General features: G+C 38.5%; 1 protein-coding gene across 1 annotated transcript; it reads right to left on the bottom strand.

The window, feature by feature from the left end:
* Positions 1–4534: 4534 nt before the first annotated feature.
* On the bottom strand, positions 4535–19796 carry ZNF33B (zinc finger protein 33B). The gene is made up of 6 exons (XM_087824268.1): positions 19636–19796; positions 19352–19542; positions 18967–19024; positions 16533–16677; positions 16163–16258; positions 4535–6708 (listed from the first exon to the last, which is right to left on the bottom strand). The coding sequence occupies exons 3-6, from the start codon at positions 18979–18981 to the stop codon at positions 4622–4624; spliced, it is 2343 nt and encodes a 780-aa protein (XP_087680394.1). The 5' UTR covers positions 18982–19024; positions 19352–19542; positions 19636–19796; the 3' UTR covers positions 4535–4621.
* Positions 19797–20336: the final 540 nt, after the last annotated feature.

Below are 20336 nucleotides of genomic sequence, written 5' to 3'. Positions count from 1 at the left end.
TGAGCCTCAGAGACCACCTATCAAGCAGACTGAACCCAATGACAAGCCACCCAACGGTTAGCCAAAAAAAGTTCTCTTAAGGATGAGAGCCTGCTGGGGTGGTAAGAGATAGTGACGCCCAAGAACGCCGTGCTGTACAGACCAAAGTGCAAGCCCGACAGCAATGGCTGGTTCTGTCCCAAGAGGCTTTGCCATTTCATGAACCCAGTTAGTTAGCCAAAAGAAAGCAGTCAACACGGAATAGGTGACCCTGTTCTTGAATAAACCGTCCTGTTTCCTGTTCACGAGCCAGCTGTACGGCCTGCGTCCCACTCACTGTTGATAGAGGAATTCCTGCACGAGGGTAATGGAATGAACATACCTGACAACGTACAGATGAGATCTACATAAGTTTCCCAGCCTTGCACATTCTCCCACCAAGTGAGGGGGACACCACGTGCCACACAGGGCCACACAGGTGTCACACCTGGGAACAGAAGAAACAACTGGGGTCATGGTAAGTGGCTCTGTAGTAGCAAGAGGGTGCAGTGACCCCTGGTGCTGTGAGAGGATGTGACTGGCTTGTTTGAATAATTTTGCTGGCTGGGAGGAAAGTGAAACTTCCTTCTCAGGAATAAGCAAGAACTATGCCTCTGCCTGGTCTTCCTGGGGAAGGGAAGGGGGTAGTCTGAGCACAGGGCCTTGTCTGTGGGAAGAGAACAGGGAGGGAAACTTGCAGCTAGGTCATCAGAAGTCCTGCCAGCCTCAGGTGTCAAGAGTGTCTATGATATTGGGTATGAATTTCAGGCCACAGTTACTATAATTTGAAATATTTCAGGACTATAAAAACAATTAAAATGTTCATTAGTGATGATTATAGTTAAAATACAGAAACATATAACCGACAAACAAAAAACTTCCATACAGAAACAAGATGTTATAAAGAGAAAAGAGGTAAGACATTTAAGATAATTACAAAAAATGACATTAAGGCTTAGAAAAGCAGAAAGCTGTAACTGAAACACACTTTTATGGTTGTCAATAGATGACTTCTGAGAATGCATTTCCCCCACTACAGGGAAACTGGTACTGGATGACGTTTTGAATTTTGTAAATATCTAAAAATGTATCCTTAGAGATATGTACACACAGGGTTGTTTAATTAATATACTTTATTTTGTATAGTTGTAGGTTACAAAACGATTGAGAAGTACTAGTTCACACATACCCCTTCACCTCTAACCCTCTCCAGTTTCCCCTATAATTATCTTGCATTAGGTGGTACGTTTGTCACAACCCATGAGCCAATATTGATATGTGATTACTAGTCCATAGTTTACATCAGGGTTTACCATTTTACATTCTCCTGACAAACCAATGGCATGTATCCACCCCTAGAATATCTTAGAGGGTAGCTTTGCTGCCCTAAAAGTCCTCTGTAACCTACCTCTTCATCCCTTCCACTCCCACCCCCAAACCCTAGCAACCCCAGATATTTATGTGTCTCCAGTTTTATCAGAATGCATTATTGTTGGAATCATACATTATAAAGCCTTTTCAGTTTGGCTCCTTTCATTTAGCAATATGCATCTAAGGTTCCTCCATGTCTTTAGTTACTGCATCACTCATTTCTTTTTATCACCCACCCAAGCATCACTTCCTCCAACCCTGCTATAATTGCTTACCGGTATCAGGAAGTTTTGTTGTTGATTCTTTGAAATTTTCTACATAATGATGTTATCTGTGAACAGTTTTCTCTTCCTTCTAAGTCTGTGTACCTTTTATTTCATTTGTCTTACTGCATTAGCTAGGACAAGAAGGATGTTGAAAAGGAGTGGTGACAGAGGACCTCCTTACATTGCACCTTAACTTACTAGGAAAGCATCTAGTTTCTTACCATTAAGCATATTATCTATAGCTTTTTTGTAGATGTTCCTTACCAAGTTAAGGAAGTCCCTTGTATTCTTAGATTTTTATAATGAGAGTGTTAAGATTTTGCAAAATGCTACCCTAGCTAGTTTTGCTCAGTGGTTAGAGCATTGGCCCGTGGACTGACGGGTCTCAGGTTCTATTACGGCCAAGGGCACGTACCTCAGTTGCAGATTTGGCCCCAGTCATGGTGTGTGCAGGAGGCAACCAATTGATGTCCCTCTCTCACATCGATGTTTCTCTCTCCCCCCACCCCCACTCTCTCTGAAAAGCAATGGAAAAAATATCCTCTGGTGAAGATTAAAAAAATAAAAATTTAAAAAGATTTTGTGTAATGCTTTTCTGCATCTATTAACATGACCATATGGTATTTCTTCTTTAGCCTGCTGATGTGATGTGTCATATTGATTACTGAATGTTGACTCAGCCTTACATACCTGGAACAAATCCCACCTGGTCATGACATGTAATTATTTTATACATTGCTGGATTCAATTTGCTACTATTTGGTTCAGTATTTCTGCATCTCTGTTCATGAGCAATATTGGTCTGCGGTTTTCCATTCTTGTAATGTCTGCCTGGTTTTGCTAGTAGGGTAATGCCAGCCACAGAATGAATTAGAAAGTATTCCCTCTGCTTTTACTTTCTGAGATTGTAGAGGATTGGTATTTCTTTCTTAAATATTGTTAGAATTCACAAAGGAACCCATCAGGGTTGATACTTTTTTATTTGGAATATTAAGTGTTGGTTCAATTTAATAGATACATGTCCATTCAGCTTTATAATTCTGTGAGTTTTGGCAGATCGTGTCTTTCAAGGAATTGGTTCATCTAGGTTATCAAATTTGTAGGCACAGAGTCCACTATATTCCTTTATACTCCTTTTCATGCCCATGGAGTTAAGGGCCCTTTTTCATTTCTGATTTAGCAACTTATGTCTTCTCTTTTTCTCAGTTAACTTAGCTAGAGGTTTAACAATTTTACTTTTTCAAAGAACAAGCTTTTGGCTTTACTAATTTTCTCGATAGATTTTCTGTTTTCAGTCTGATTTCCACTTTGATCCTTACTATTTCTTTGTTTTGCTTACTTTAATTTGTCCTTGTTTCTCTAGATTCCTAAGATGGAAGTTTAGACTATTTATTTAGACTCTAAGATCACTAGATTGTATAATCTTAGATTACTTGTGTAACTTAATGATGTAACTGGCTATACACAGTCAATAAAAGGCCTGGTCTAGCTCTACCCTGTCCCTGCTCCAGCCTCAACCCTCCCATTCATATAGTCAAATGTCTCCAAGGGCCCAGATATCTCTCTGGGTATATCAGACCCCTGAATTTACAGCCCAGCTTACACCCAAGTGTCATCTAGTTTGTCTGTGACTTCTCTCCTGGACCCAGTCTTGGAGGGCAACTGATTAGAGGATTTGGATAAAGTTTAGGCTTATGGCTAGAATATTCACATATGTATACTCAAGGAACCCCATGGCTGAGATGAACTGAATGAAAAAGGGAGGCAATGAGACTAGGACCTAGACCTCCTCATGCACAGATTACATTTTATTTTTTTGTTGTTGTTTTTATTTATAACTTTTAAGTGGTTGACATTAGCTCTGCAGTCCTACTTTTAAACTACTGCTTTGGGCCCTACACACATGGGGAATGTACCTGATGTAACTACTACTAAACTAGGAATACTTATTTCCTATTCACAATTATATTGAGTTCCATTATGCATATGAAACATATAGTTTTTGTAACATAGCACTTATACACACATAAGTCCTGTGAACTTAAGGGATGCTTCATGTATGCATTTAATGTGGCTGCCCTGATTACTCAATTTATCTCTGCTTTTAAAAAGCTTCATATTCAAATGGTTGGCAGGATTTGGAATGCAAAAGGGTATAATTAAAGCAAGAAAACTTCCTGTGGTGAAATCCTTATTCCTTTGTAAACCTGATGAAATACAGGTTCCAGATTTCTTTTTGATTTTGTAACCTGATTATGAGGATGGTTGTGCAAAGTGATAAAATTTCATAGAACTACACACACAAACACACATAGCGCATGTAAAAATAGGGGAAATCTGAATATGATCTGTATCTGACACAGAAGTAGGGCACCATCAATTTCTTGTACTTGAGAATGTAATATGGTTAGGTAGGATATAATCATCAGAGGCAGCTTGGTGAAGGGCACATGAGAATTCTATGTACTATTATTGCAATTTCTTGTGATTCTATTTTTTCATTTTGCTATTTCTTTTTTGTTTTGTTTTAAAGCTTTACATTGTACAATATACATCCATAAATTACAAAATTCTGACATAAAAACCAAAACACAACTATTAATGTTATATTACATCTAAATAAGTTTTTCAAACTATATGCTTCAAATTGACAGATTTCTCTCTAGTATAAATTCTGACATAACCTACTTTGAATTTTTGCTAAAAACTTTTACAAAATAAAACATTTGTAGGGTTTTATAGCAATAATAGTTATTTGACATTCAATGGAATGTTACTACTTAACAAAACTGCCCTCTATTTGTTAGTCTATGAGTTTGTCCCATATCATTATTTTGAAGTAAAATAAGGCCTGTTTGTGGACAAAAGTTACTGAATTCAGAATGTCAACAGAGCTTTCTCCACAGGGTGAACTTTCTGAAGTGTAGCGGGTGCTAAATTGTGACTCAACATTTCTAATATTCACTTCAATCACAAGATTTTCCTCCTGCGTGTGTTCTCTGATGTACAATGAGGTTTGACTTCTGAGAGAAGTATTTTCCACATGTGTTACATTCATAGGGTTTCTCTCCTGTGTGTGATCTCTGATGTTTAGCAAGGTCTGATTTACGATAAAAAATTTTCCCACATTCATTACATTGACAAGCTTTCTCTCCTGTGTGAGCTCTGTGATGCACTGTGAGGGATGATTTGTGACTGAAAGACTTCCCACATTCATTACATTCATAGGGTTTCTCCCCTGTGTGTTTTCTCTGATGTAGAATAAGTCCTGACTTCACACAGAAAGATTTTCCACACTCATTACATTTATAGGGCTTTTCATCTGTATGAGTTCTCTGGTGTACAATTAGAGCTGACTTATGACAGAAAGCCTTTCCACATTCACTACATTCATAGGGTTTCTCCCCTACATGAATTCTCTGGTGCTGAGTGAGTTGTGATTTCTGGCAGAAGGTTTTCCCACATTCAATGCATTCATATGGTTTCTCCCCTGTATGTGTTCTATTATGTTTAGCTAGGTATGATTTATTATAGAAGATTTTTCCACATTCCTGACATTCATAGGGTTTCTCCCCTGTATGTGTTCTATAATGTTGAGAGAGGGTGGACTTATGGCTGAAGAATTTCCCACATTCAGGACATGCAAAGGGTTTTTCCCCTGTGTGAGTTCTCTGATGTACTGTGAGGTCAGACTTCAAGCAGAAGGTTTTTCCACATTCGTAACATTCATAAGGTTTCACCCCTGTATGAATTATTTGATGCCTGGTGAGTACAGACTTGTGGTAGAAAGCTTTGCCACATACATTACATTCATAGGGTTTATCCCCTATGTGAGTTCTCTGATGTTGTGTAAGATGTGACTTCTGACAGAAAGACTTCCCACACTGAAGGCATTCAAAGGGTTTCTCACCTGTATGAGTTCGCCGGTGTACTGTGAGATGTGAATTCATGCAGAAGAACTTCCCACATTCATAACATTCATAGGGTTTCAGTCCTGTGTGTGTTCTCTGATGTTTAGTGAGGTCTGACTTCTGGTAAAAAGTTTTCCCACATACATTACATTGATAGGGTTTCTTCCCTGTATGTGTTCTCTGGTGTAATGTGAGGGCTGACTTGTAGCTGAAGGCTTTCTCACATTCACTGCATTCATAGGGTTTCTCCCCTGTGTGTGACCTCTGATGTTTAGTGAGGTTTGACTTCTCCCAAAACATTTTTCCACATTCATTACATTGAAAGCATTTCTGTCCCGTATGTATCCTCTGATGTCGAGTGAGGTGTGACTTCATCCAGAAAGCTTTTCCACACTCATTACATTCAAAGTGTTTCTCTCCTTTATGAGTTTTCTGAACTTGTGAGATGTATAACTTCTTCCTGAAATTATTCCCATTTTCACTACATTCACAGTGTTTCATATATGACCCATGATGCTTCAAAAAGGTAGAATTCACACATAAGGATTTCCCACAAACACTAAATTCATAATGATTTTCCTTTGAGGGCATTATCTGATGTAATAACAAGGATGGATCCTCACAGGATGTTCTTCCATATTCATTATACTCACAATCATTTCCATCTGTGATCTCTCTTTTGTGTGTATTAAATATTGCCTTTTCAAGAAAATTTTCTCGATATATGTTAAATTCATATTTTTGCTGCAAAGTTTGAACCTTGTCGTGTTGAACAAGGTCCTCAATATGACTGGAAGTTTTCCCATTTTTAAAAAATTCACTTTTCTCTCTAATATGAGTTTCTTCATGTATAATATTGAGTAGCAACTTTCCATAGGCATTAAATTCATCAGTCTTTTTTCCTAAATAGTTTTTCTTATTGATAATCAATCCTGAAATATAGTTGAAACTCATTCCACATGAGTCACACTGACAGAGTATTTTTCTGGAAGTAAAAAAATTTGTATCCAAGTTAAATGGTTTTCGTATTACATTACTTTGCTCTTCAGTCAGCATTTTGTTATTCATGAACACAACTTCCCACACATGGTGAAACTGGTTTTCTCGGCTCCTCTCTTTCATGTAATCAGGTTTCCAGATGCCTAAAAATAAGAAAAATGCATCTTACCTATATAAATATTAACACATTTCTTATTAACGTGACCTATATACAAATGCTTTATGTTGTAGCTGACTTTGATGTCTTGTCCAGTCTCCAGGGATTAAAATAATTGCAAGTACATATTTTTTTTTCTATTTGGGATGTTTCAGGTGAGGGAAAAAAAGAAAAAAGAAAAAAAACTTACCATAGTGGAAGAAGGGAGAAGAAACTAGCTATTAGGACACATACATTTAGTTTCCAATGTCTGAGAAATAATAGTAACTGCTTAAATCTGAATCTCTCATCATGTATCCTCCAAAAGAACTACAAGGATCTATATAAGTAGAGCAATAAAATTACCTATACTAACCCATGACTTTAGCATAACTAGGAGCTACAGAATGCTACTAAATGCAGGTCACCACTAAGGAAATAAATATGCAAATATAGAAGAAACTGATATAGAGCCCACATCTATGGAAAAAGTTAGCTATAGACTAAGGCAACCACATGTAAAAGAATAGAGAGAACTTAAAGATAATTAAGTACAAGTACAATTACTTCGAGAAAGGAAAATCCCACTGTCAGTAGGAAAATGCTGAGATGATGTTTCAGTTCTGACAGACAAGCTCAGACTACTAGGAAATCCCAAAGAGGGTACTTGTAGTAGATGGGAGTCAAGGAGGCAAGGCCTGAATGAAGTGAGGAATAAAACTGTAAAAACAACAAAATGATCTTAGAAAATAGGACTTAAGTTACAAGGAGCTTGTTATGGACTGAATTATGCCCCCCTCCAAATTCATATGTTAAATGAATCTCCCTAATCCCAGATGTGATGGTATTTCAAGATAGGGCCTTTAAGGGGGTAAGGGAAGGTTAAATGAGGTCATAAGTGTGGAGCACTAATCCAATATGAATAGTGTTCACATGAGAAAAAGAAGGGACACCAGAGCTTGCTTGCTCTCCACACAAGTACAGAGAAAAGGCCACATGAGGACACAGAGAGAAGGTACTGCCTGCAGGCCAAGGAGAGGGGCCTCACTAAAAACCAACCCTGTGGAGCCTTCATTTTAGACGTTCAGGCTCCATAACTCTGATATAATAAATTTTTGTTATTTAAGCCACCCAGTCGGTGGTATTTTGCTACAGAAGTCCAAGCAGAAAAATAGCAGACAAATAGAAAACCCAAAGAGAAAACAGATGTGACTGAAATTTTAATAGACAGCATTGAAAAAAAAAGGCATGGAAACAGAAAAAAGAACAAAAACAGCCCTAGCCGGCTTGGCTCAGTGGTTAGAGCATCAGCCCTCAGACCAAAGGGTCTTGGGTTCGATTTCAGTCAATGACAAGTACCTCGGTTGCAGGCTCGACCCGCGGCCCCAGTCAGGGCGCATGCAGGAGGCAACCAAGTGATATGTCTTTCTCACATTGATGTTTCTTTCTTCCCCTCCCTCCCTCTACTTTCTCTGAAAAGCAATGGAAAAAAATGTCCTCAGGTGAGGATTTAAAAAAAAGAAAACAAGACTAAAGAAAGAAAATTGGATCCAAAAAATTTGTGGATGAAATAGTCTGCAATTTTTTTTAATTTAAAATACAATTATATGTACATATGTATGTATGACTGCAATCTCTAAAAAGAAAAAACAAAACAATGGGGAAAAATCTAGTATTAAAAACAATAATCTAAGAAACTGTCCAAAAATAAAGAAAGATCTGATCCACATATTCAAAAGGACCATCACGAACCTGGGAAAGCTGACCTGGAACAGTCCTCTCTCAGATATACCTTAACAAAACTACTACACCTAAAAAAATGAAGAAAAAGCCGTCTGGACAAAAAGACAAAGTCTCAACAAACAAAAATGTAGGTTTGGCAATAGACTTTTGTGACCAATAAAGCAAGGATCAGTGGAGCAACACTGTTTCAGAAAAAGAAAGTAGGAGTCAAAGGTTGTATGTCCAGCCATCTTACCCTTTAAGCATCAAAGAAATAGAAAGAGGCAAACCAGTTTAGAAAGTGAAGAACTTAGGTACTACTATGATCATGAAGCCTTTTAGAAGAGAACAAACCTCAAGCAACCAAGATTTGATTGGCAAAAAAAAATTTAAAAAAATGAGCACTGCATATATTTAATCGTAGATGTAGATCTAAGACCAAAACAGAGAACAGGATAAAAAATAATATATAAATGTTACATGTTCTGTTGAAGCAAAAGTAATGCAACTAAAAAATCTTTAGGAACAGAAGAGAAAAAAGAAGAAATAAGAATAAGCTCAAAGACAGTCACATAAATAATAGAGCCTGAAGGGGGTCACTAAAACCTGAAAAATCAAATAGAGGTTTTAAGTAAGAAAATAAGCAACTGCCCGGCCGGGTGTGGCTCAGCGGTTGAGCATCGACCTAGGATCCAGGCAATCAGGGTTCGATTCCCAGTCAGGGCACATGCTCGTGTTGTGGGCTGCAGCCGATCAATGACTCTCTCATCATTGATGTTTCTATCTCCCTCTCTCCCTCTCCTTTCCTCTCTCTGAAATCAATAAAGATATATTTTTTTTAAAAAAAGAAAAGAAAATAAGCAACTAAGGCAAACATAAGAGATATCAAAACAAAAGTACCTACTGGGACAAAAAGGCCAAAACTTCCCAACTGCCTGCCTCTAAGAAGAACAAAGGAAATATACCAAATAGAAAAATTCGGTAAGTGTGATACACTCATTAAATGTAACAACAGGAGAGAACTGAGACTTAACAAATGAGTCATATCACTAAATGTGATGGACTTAACCCATCAATGAAAACAATTTTCACAGGCAAAACCCAAATCTATGCTGTAAAGAACAGACTTAAAAAAAATGATTCAAAACGGCTAAAAACAAAGCGATAATACATATTATTCCAGACAAATGAAAATAGAGATGCAACTTCGATATCAGGAAGGAAAAAGAAACACTTTAAAATGCTAAAGTCCTGTGAATAGATAAAATAACAGTTATGAGTGTCTAGAGACCAAACAGTGTTCATGAAGCAGAACTCAGAGATGCAAGAAAAAAATGGAAGCATACTAAGAAGAAAATTTCAAGACAGATCAAAACAAAAAGTTATGGGGAAACAGGACAAATATAATAATCAATAAGACATGTATTATTAAACTTATAATAAAATATACCTGCATTTCAAGTGTATATGAAACATTAACAAAAACTGACATAGATAACAAACTCAGGTTATAATGCAGTAAAACTAGATATTAATAAGAAAAAATGAGCTTCCCTCTGGACATACAAACAACTCTCTAGTAATTGGCTCTCTGGTGAGAAGGGAAACACAAACTAAAGTTGAAGGAGTTATAAAATAAAAACCAATAAAAATATTACCTAGAAAGGCTGCTGTGCTCACCACTGAACCATCAATGCAATTCTGAGACCAAAGCTGGACAAAATACATTACAAAGCTACAATAATCAAAACAACATGGTATTGGCAGAAAAATACACACACAAACCAATGAGGAAAAACTGAGAGCCTAGAAATGATTCCACATGTATATGGACAAATAATTTATGATAAAAGAGCCAAAAACATGCAATGGAGAAAATAAAGCCTCTTCCATAAACGGTGGTGGGAACATTGGAAAGCCACATGCAAAAGAATGAAACTAGACTACTGTCTGTCCCCATACACAAAAATGAACTCAGAATGGATCAAAGACCTAAATATAAGACCCAAAACAATCATAGAAGAAAACATAGGTACTACATTTATGAACCTTGGTCTTAGAAAGGATTTTATGAATTTGACGCCAAAGACAAGGGAAGTAAAAGCAAAAATAAATGAATGGGACTCTATCAAAACAAAGAAGGCAACCAACCAAATGAGAGAAGATATTTGCAAAAGCTCTAACAAGGAGTTAATATCCAAAATATAGTATACATATGTGATATGTTCAAAAGGAAACAGGGCTTAAGGAAGTAAAGGGAGTATCATGACACCTCAGCACATAAAGAATATCAATAAAGATAAGGAAGAGAATGAAATAAAAATTCTAAATCTGAAAATTACAATAACTATAATGGAAACTCATTAGGTCTCAACAGTAGATTGAAGTTGAAAGGAGAATTAGTGAACTGGAAGACAGACCAACAGACATTATGCAATCTAAAAAACCGAGAGAAATAAAAATGAAGAAAACAGAACCAAGACTCATATATGTAGACACCATTAACTCCACCAACATGTTCCTAAGGGAGTACCAGAAAGAGAGGCAAAATATAAGCACAAGAAATATTCAAACTAATGATGGCAAAAATCTTGTAAATTTGATAAAAGACATCAATCTGCAAATTCAAGATAAATAAACTCTAAATGGGATAAACACAGAGATCTACACCAAGATGTATCATAGTCAAAATATTTTTTAAAAAGACAAAGAGAAAACTTCTTGAGCATGAAGAGAACTGTAACTCATCTCATACAAGGGAACTCCAGTAAGATTAACACCTGACTCACCATAAGAAACTATAATAGAGTCCAGGAAGTAAGATGGCATATTCAGTGTGCTGGGGAAAACAAAACCTGTCAACCGAAATAGAACTATTTTTCAAAACTAAAGGTAAAATAAATAAATCCAGATTAAAAAACTAAAAGAAACAAATAAATAAAATAATAAAATTAAATAAATAAAATAAAATAAAATACCATGAATCCACTACCAGACCACCCTTACAAGAAAAAAGAAGTTCTTCAGACTGAAAGCAAGTTTGGATAAAATGTGAAAATCCAAACAAACGACACTTCAGACTCAAAGACAAAAATAGGCTGAAATTTTAAAAAATAAAGACACAACATGTACACACATCCATAGAAGCCTGGAGAGACTTTACTATATCAGACAAAATACACTTTAACACAAAATGTTATAAGAGATAAAGAGGGACATTTTGTACAGTACAAATACAAAAATGATTATAAGGGAATGCTATGAACAACTGTATGCCAACAAATTAGATAACTGATGAAATGGAAAAATTCATAGAATAACAAAAACTAGAGAGACTGCCTCAAAAAAATTAAAAAATCTGGAAAAACCTTTAAGAAATTAAAACATGGAATTAGTAATTTTAAAGCTTCACATTTAAAAAGTCCAGGTCCAGATGATTTCACTGATGAGTTTTACCAAGTATTTTTAAAAGAATTAATACCAACTATTCAAAAACCCCTCTTGCCTAATTGTGGGGTGGGGGTTGGACAGTGGTGTCTGGAGCCATGGGGGGTGGGCAGGTGACCCCTGGAGAGGGCAAGTGATTCTCCAGTCATAGCGCCCAGAAGGCCAAAGCTGGGAAGACACTTGTCATTCAAGCCTATCTGCATTCAGATTCGCTGGTAGGCATTTCTTCTCAACATTCAGGGAAGCACAGAGCACCCTGAGAAGGGTGTTAAGGGTAGGGGAGTAGGGATGAAGATGGCCTCTTTTGTCCCCTACCAGCTGGGTTGCAGTCCCAACTGGGTTGAGTTTCAGAGACCTGTCTTCCTATTCCACTTAAGGAGTTTTTGGGCAGCTGGAGTTGAAGGTGAGGGGATGAAAGAGAGATTGATGTGTATCAAAATCAAAACTGTTCTGTTATAGCAGCCCCTGGGGCCAAGGCAGAAACTGTGGTCTACATCTTACTTTTTGCCCTTGAGAGTAAATAAATAAATAAATAAATAAATAAATAAATAAATAAATAAATAAATAAATAACAAATAAATATTCATAAAATTTGAGGAGTTGAAAATGATCAAAAAATCTTGGGGGGAAAAAGGTATAAAGTTGGAAGATTCAGCCTTCCCAATTTCAAAATCTGCTACAAAGCTACAGCAATCAAAACAATGCAGGGCCCTGGCCAGGTAGCTCAGTTGGCTAGAGCATCATCCACACACCAAGGTTGCAGGTTCCATCCCCAGTCAGGGCACATAGAAGAATCAACTAATGGATGCATAAGTAAGTGGAACAACAAATTGATGTTTCTCTCTCTCCCTTCCTTTCTCTTTCTAAAATAAATAAATAAAAATAAAAAATAAAAAAAGACGAGGTACTGGCATAAGTACAAATGTATACATCTATGGAATGAAATTAGAGTCCAAAAATAAATCCTAATAAATATGTTCAGTTCATTTTTAATAAGTATGCCAACATGATTCAATGGTGAAAAAAATAGCTTTTCAACAAATGGCACTGAGGCAATTGGATGTCTACAAACAGAACAAACCCCTTCCTCACGCCATATACAAAATGGGTCAGACCTAAATGGAAGAGTTATTTACTTCTTAAAATATAGGGGTAAATCTTTGTGTCCTTGGGATAGGCAGAACCCTTTTAGATATAACACCAAAAACAAATGGGAAAAAAGGAATAATAAATTGTACTTCATGAAAATTTTGCTGCAAAGTACGAAGTCAAGATAGTGAAATAACCACCCACAAATGAAAGAAAAATCTGCAAATTACATATCTAATTAGAGACTGAAGTACCTATAGAATATGGAAAGAACTATTTCAATTCAACAATAAAAAGACATAAGTAAAATATTGACAAAGCAATTCACTTTTGAATATTAAGCTTGTTTCCTGCAAACTTACTAAAATAACTTAATAGTTCCAGAAATTTGCACTTCTTGAGGATTTTCTACTTAAACAATCATGCCTCTGTGAAAAAGGAGTCTAATTTCTTCCAGGGCCATCTGTATACTTTTTATTTTCCTGTCTATTGCATGATCTAAAATTTCAGGACATTGAAAGAGTGTTGAGACAGGACATCCTTGTATTATGAAGAAAGCATCCAGTTTCTATTAAGTATGACAATAACAGGTTTTTACTGATAAATGTTTTTCATTAAGTTGAGGAAATTCCCCTCTATTCCTAGTTTGCTGAGTTTTGATCGTGAATGGGTATTGGATTTAGTCAAATGCTTCTTCTGCATCAATTAATATATATGGTCATATTATTTTTCTCTATATAGCCTGCCGATAGAGCGGATTCTATTAATTGATTTTTGAATGTTGAACCAGCCTTGCACACCTTGAATAAATCCTACTTGGTCATGGTATCTAATTCTTTTTATACAGTGTTGGATTCTGTTTCAATTTCTGCATCTATGTTCATCTTATGTCATCATCTGCTTTTGAGGTTAGGGAAAGAAAGACCTTAAAGACAGACTAAGGTTGGTTCCCTCTAAATACAGAATAACCTAAGGAATCTATAAGAAGGCTGGTATAGCTAATACAAAATTCAGCAAAGTTTCAGGGTAAAAGATCAACACCCCAAATCAGCTGTGTTTCTATATACCTGCAATGAACAATCTGAAAGAAAATTTAGAAAGCAATACAATGTATAATAGCATCTTATTTAGCCTATGGTGGACTACACTGATTGATTTTTTGAATGTTAAACAGCCTGCATACCTGGAATATATCCCACTTGGTCATGGTATATAATTCTTTTTCTACATGGCTGATTTTTATTTGCTAGTATTTTGTTAATAATTTTTGCTAGATTTACGGGAGATATAGACCTGTAGTTTTATTATTTTTGTACTATCTCTGTATGATTTCAGTATCAGAATAATAAACTTCTTAGGAAGTGTTTCCTCATCTTCTACTTTCTGGAAGACATTGTGTAAAATCATTGTTAATTCTTTAAATGTTTTGTAAAATTCTCCAGTGATGATATTCCACATTTCTTTTCTTTTTAATTGGAGCTTTTTATTTAAAATTTCTTTAGTTAGAATTATCTATGACACTTTCTATGACAATCTATAGGCCATTCAAATTATGTATATTATCTTAAGTTTTGATAGTTTGGGGTTTCTAAAGAATTGTTCCATTTCTTTAAATTGTCAAACTATGGGCATAATTGTTGACAACACTCACTTATTTTCTTGTTAATAGGTACAGAAATGATTTCCCTTTCTTTCCTGATATTGCTGATTTTTTAATATTTGTCAGTATTATTTTTGTCAATATTGCTAAAGGTTTATCAATTTTACTGTTTTTCCCCCCAAAAAACAGATTTTTGTTTCATTCTTTTTCTCTATTCTTTTCCTATTTTCAACCTCACTAATTTCTGCTCTTAACTTTATTTTCTTTCTTCTACTTGCTTTGGGTTTACTTGGCTCTTTTCCAGTTTGTGTTTTTTTTTTAATATATCTTTATTGATTTCAGAGAGAGAGAGAGAGAGAGAGAGAGAGAGGTGGAAACATCAATGATGAGTCATTGATCGGCCGCCTCCTGCACACCCTGACTGGGGATCGAGCCCGAAACCCCGGCATGTGCCCTGACCGGGAACTGAACCTCGATCTCCTGGATCCTAGGTCGGGGCTAAAAGTCTGGCTTTTTTAGATTCCACAAATAAGTGATACAATACAGTACTTATCTTCCTTTGTCTGACTTACTTAGCACAATGTGCTCAAGGTACATTCATGTTGTGACAAATAGCAGGATGGCCTCTTTTGTCATAGCTGAATAATGTTCCATTGTGTGTGTGTATGTGTGTGTGTGTGTGTGTGTGTGTGTGTGTGTACACACATATATATACATATTTACCATATCTTCTTTATCCATTCATCCACTTATGGGCACTCAGGTTGTTTCTGTATCTGGCTATTGTGACTAAGACTGCAATTAACGTGGCAGTGCATTTATCTCTTCAATATTCTGTTTTCATTTCCTTTCAGTACAAACCCAGGAGGTGAATTGCTGGATCAAGTAAATCTATTTTTAATTTTTGAGGAACCTCCACAGATTTCCACAGTAGCTGAACCAATTACATTCCCACCAACAATGTACAAGTATTCCCTTCTTAAAACATTCTTGCAAACACTTGCTACCTCTTGTCTTCTAGATGCTAGCCATTCTAACAGGTGTGAAGTGATATCTCATTGCAACTATGATCTGAATTTCCTTAATGATTAATGATGATGGCATCTTTTCATGTACCTGTGGCCATTAGCACTACTTGAATAAACTCATTAAGAGACATTATTTTTTCACTAATATACTCTCAGCTCTTAGAAAATGACTGGCACATAGCATGTACTCAAAAATTATTTGAGTCAAAAAATGAGTGTATGAAAGAAAGCCTGATAACAGCAGGAATGCAGGGCAGTGAGGTAAGGTGAGCAACTGAATCGTCTGAATATACAATAACTGAAATAAACAGTGTAAAGACAAAATGGGCAAAAACTGGACTGTTGGTAAATATAAGAAGAGTAAATATTCAACAAGTGAATCAAAAAGGAGAAGCTTTTTTGTAATAGTGGTATCTGGATGTTTGATTCCATAGTCAGTATTCTTAGTCATTTCCAAGGATCAAGGACCTCTAAAGAGATATTCATGAAAAAACATCTCAAAGCTGTGAACCTCTGGATTAACCAGAGGAAAATAAAGCCCCTGACGTTCATCCGTAGAGTACACATTAACATACCTGGGAATCTCTGGGTTGGGCATTCTTCCTCCAATATCCATGGCTCCTCTCCTCGCTCCAACCTGAAGATCACCTCAGGTTTGGTGACACAATACCCTGTCAAAGTGAAATAATTTAGGACTTGGACCAGGCAGCCTAGACTGCAGGGGCTCTAAAAGAGGAGGAAGCTTCTGGAGTTGGTCAATAAAGGTGCCACTGAACATTCATTGGAGAGGTAAACACAGATACCTTCCTGGTGTCCAAAAGTGATCAATCAACACTGATTCCTGAATTCTAATCTTAACTGTCATTGAACTCTACAGTGTCTCTATGGTTCATAATTAGAAAAACTTTCAAATGCCATTTAGAATCACACAGTAACAGACCTTACCCACTGAGACGAGGTTGCTGTAGTTCTCTAGCATCACGTCTCTATACAGGGACCTCTGACTGGGGTCCAGGTGCTGCCACTCCTCCTGGGTGAAGCCCACAGTCACATCCTTAAATGACACTGATGCCTGGAAGATCTGTTCACCCTGAAATGTTCAGAATTAGGTAACATGGAAAAAGATGTATGGGAAATAATCCTTACCATGATTACTGTTCAGAGATTAGCAAAATGGTTTATAGAACATTTGCTGGTTCAATTCCCAGTCAGGGCACATACCTGGGTTGCGGGTTTGATCCCCGGCATGGGAGTGTACAAAAGGCAACCAATGGATACTTCTCTCTCACATCGATGTCAATGTCTCTCTCTCTCTCTTTTCCTCTCTCTAAGCACATCCTCAAGTGAGGATTAAAAAAATTTTTAAAAATAAAAATAAAAAATTAAATTAAGATAAAATAAAATAAAATAAGATCCTTTCATCACATCTATTTAAAAAAATTCCAGCTGGATTAAGGTACTAAATATTTTTTAAATTTTTTTATTTTTAGACAAAATATTAAAAAATTTTCATTAGGCCCATGGGGTAAGGAAAACAAGAATAAAAGACAGAAGACACGAAGGGTTGTATAAAAGTTTCAGAAAGCATGCTGTTAAGTTAAAAGACAAAAAAACATACTGAGTAAAGAGAGTTCTCACAAAACTCAGTAGAAAACCTGAAAAGCCATAAATTTATGAAAGTTTTACAACCTCAATGATCAGACACATGAAAATTAAACAGTGAGCCCTAGCTAGTCTGGTTCAGTGGTTAGAGCATCAGCCCACGGACTGAAGGGTCTTGGGTTTGATTCCAGTCAAGGGCACGTACCTCGATTGTAGGCTCGATCCCCAGCCCCAGCTGGGGCATGTTTCTTTCTCTCTCTCTTCCCCTTTCCCTCCCTTCCACTCTCTCTGAAAAGCAACAGAAAAAATATCCTCAGGTGAGGATTAAAAAACAATAAGCCCGGACAGCGTGGCTCAGCCGGTGAACATCAATCTATGATCCAGTAGATCACGGTTCGATTCCCAGTCAGGGTACATGCCCGAGTTTCGGGCTCGATCCCCAGTGAGGGGTGTGCAGGAGGCAGCTGATCAAGGACTCTCTCATCATTGATGTTTCTCTCTCTCTTCCTTCCTCTCTCTGAAGTCACTAAAGATATATTTTAAAAAATAATAATAATTAATTAATTAAACAGTGAAGTTTTTCACACATTAGCATAGAAGTAATTTTTTATATCTGGAGAGAAAAGTAGTCTTCTAATTAATAATAATATACCTAGAAAAATTAGAAATCCTCATATTCTACAACTCAAAAATATTAATTATAAGACTCTAGAACAGTGATTCTCAAAATTAGTAGGTGTCAGCATCACATGGATGCCTTATTAAAACATGATTGCTGGGCCTCATCCCAGAATTTCTCTCCCATGAGTTTGGAATGGGGCATAAGAATCTGCATTTCAAACAAGTTATGCTGCTGCTCTGGTCAAAGAACCTCACTTCGAGAAGCACTGCTCTAGAGTCTAGAAATACATATTTTTAAAAGCACCCAAAACAATAAACTGTATTGCTCAACTATCTACATATTTCTTCAATGTACACAGAGATAAAACGGAAAGACTAGCGGACAAGGGATGAAAACTTAGAACTAGACTAGGGCCACAATGAGGAAGACTCCAAACACGAGCCCTCTTTTGGGAGATGGTAGGAGAAGTAGACAAAGGAGACCTTCCAGGAGAGAGCAGCCTAGTCTGTAGGGTAACGTAGCCGCTGCTCAGGATAGGCAACTACGATTAAGTCACTGGTGACCTTTACCCGGGTAGATTCTAAAGAGTGGAGGGGAAGAGGCAAGACAGAATGCTATGGGGTGAAATTAGACTGAGAAACTCTGAAACATTTACTAGAGAACTTAACTTTTAACCATTTGCTGCACACCTTATACACACAGCCTAGCTAAGATAAAACAGTTACGGAGAGTTTTTGCAACAGACATGCAGGCCATTCATTCCTCTAAACATACTAGGTTTTATTCTAGGAACAAACAAGACCATCCTGAAACTGACTGCTTGAACCACAAAAGGGTCCTGGACCCTTTTGCTTCCAGTGAGGAACAGTTTGAGGCACTCATTGTGTCCTGAACAGAATTTTCCTGTATCCAAGTGTCTTCCTTTCCACCACGGTTATCAGAAATATCAGAGACATACTTGCGAGTCTACCTAGAAACTCTAATGTATATTAACAATCAGTATAAATCTACAAGCCACCATGGCCCTGCTACGGATCTGTTACTTTACATTTCCTGTGAAGTTTGATATTTAGCACCAATTTCCCATCTTAACGTATAGATTCTTAGAAATCAGACAGAGTCTACTGTAAAATAAAGTGGAGACAGACAACTTACCTGGGATTTGTTCATTTTCTGGTGTTCTTGGGAAAATGTAGACAACTCTGAAGATACGCTGGGTTACAAGAAGAAAGGAGTCATGACAGATCTGGCCTGCCTGGCAGCTCCTGAAGTCTCCTGCCCTATGAAGCCATACTGACCCCCCCCCAAGTCAGGAAGATTGTCAAGACCCCTTTGACCTTCAGAAGGTACAGGGGGGCAATGAAGGACCACCTATCTGACTCTAATATAATCGTACAGCTTTGGGCATAAAATGTTTAGTGCGTTAATATAAGTATTTGCTTCCTATGGGTTTTTTAATAGTTTAAATCTCTCCTGGTGTTCACAAAAACATTTTAAATAACAAACCCGATTAAAACCTAATGAAGGAAGGAACACTAACCCCTCACCAAACCTGCTGTAAAGAATTCTGAGGGCTCAGCTCTTTATCCTTGTTCCTCGTAACTTTACTAAATCTTTAGTCAGTGACTCCGAAGAAAGCTATACAGAGCAGCGCTTCAGGAAAAGGTCTATGTTGCCATTTATCTTTGCCGCCATTTCTCCAAGGGATCTCTCGCACACGCCTCCTTCCACCTGCGTGGAAACAGTCAGTCCTGGCTTAGGAGGCGGGAGACCTGGCTTCCCGACCTCGCCACGAGCGCCGCTCAAGCTGAATAAGCCACTAACCTGCAGGAGGACAGCGAGGCGAAAACAGGTAGTTCTCGAAAATCCTCCCCGAGCGCGGGCGCGGGCGCGGGTCGGGACGGCAGGCGCGCGTCCCGGTGCGGGGCCGGGCGCCACGGGCGGCGCTGCGCACGGGAACCGACAGCGGGGGGCCAGGAGCCGTCCTTCGGGGAAACGCGGGTGGAACAGGCCGCTGTGGCCGCGGGGCCGCACCCGCACCGCGCTGCACGGGCACACGGCGGGGTCCCGACACCCGGCCCGCGGACGGCGCCCCGCGCCCCCCCCCCCCGCTCCGCCGGGCTGGTCACGTGGGCGCTCCCGCTCCCCGTCCCGACCGGGGGTCCCCAGGGCTCCTCCGCACGCCGGCCCCCGGCAGCCTCCGCGCGAGCCCGCCTCCGTCCCGAACGCCCCGCGCTCACCCGCGCTCCCTCCTCCGCTGACACCGGCCCCGCACCCGCCGGCCGCGCGAGGCCCGAGACCGAGAGCGAAGGCGACGGTGTGGAGGGAGGGGCGGTACTAGGCATGCGCAGGAGGCCGCTCGCCGGGCCGGGGCTGCCTCCCCCCCACCCCGCCCCCACCCCGCTCTGCGCCCCAGCCTTTCGGGACTGGCGGAGGGGCGCAGCCTCTCGTAGCCCTTGGGCAGTTCGGGGAGGTCTGAGAGAGGTCCCGGTCCCGCCAGGGGCTCCCCAGAAGTTATGGGTGCC

The sequence above is a fragment of the Miniopterus natalensis genome, chromosome 14 (genome assembly GCF_054644295.1).
Source record: "Miniopterus natalensis isolate mMinNat1 chromosome 14, mMinNat1.hap1, whole genome shotgun sequence".
In the NCBI taxonomy this organism is placed as follows: domain Eukaryota; kingdom Metazoa; phylum Chordata; class Mammalia; order Chiroptera; family Miniopteridae; genus Miniopterus; species Miniopterus natalensis.
Note: the sequence above shows the minus strand (reverse complement) of the source record. Positions and strands in the feature narration are given on the sequence as shown.

Coding starts and splice junctions, on each gene's coding strand:
- ZNF33B (XM_087824268.1), bottom strand. Junction 16,259..16,532: donor CAGCAACCTCGTCTCAGTGG/GTAAGGTCTGTT, acceptor TCACTTTGACAG/GGTATTGTGTCACCAAACCT. Junction 6,709..16,162: donor CCCAACCCAGAGATTCCCAG/GTATGTTAATGT, acceptor TCTTATTTTTAG/GCATCTGGAAACCTGATTAC.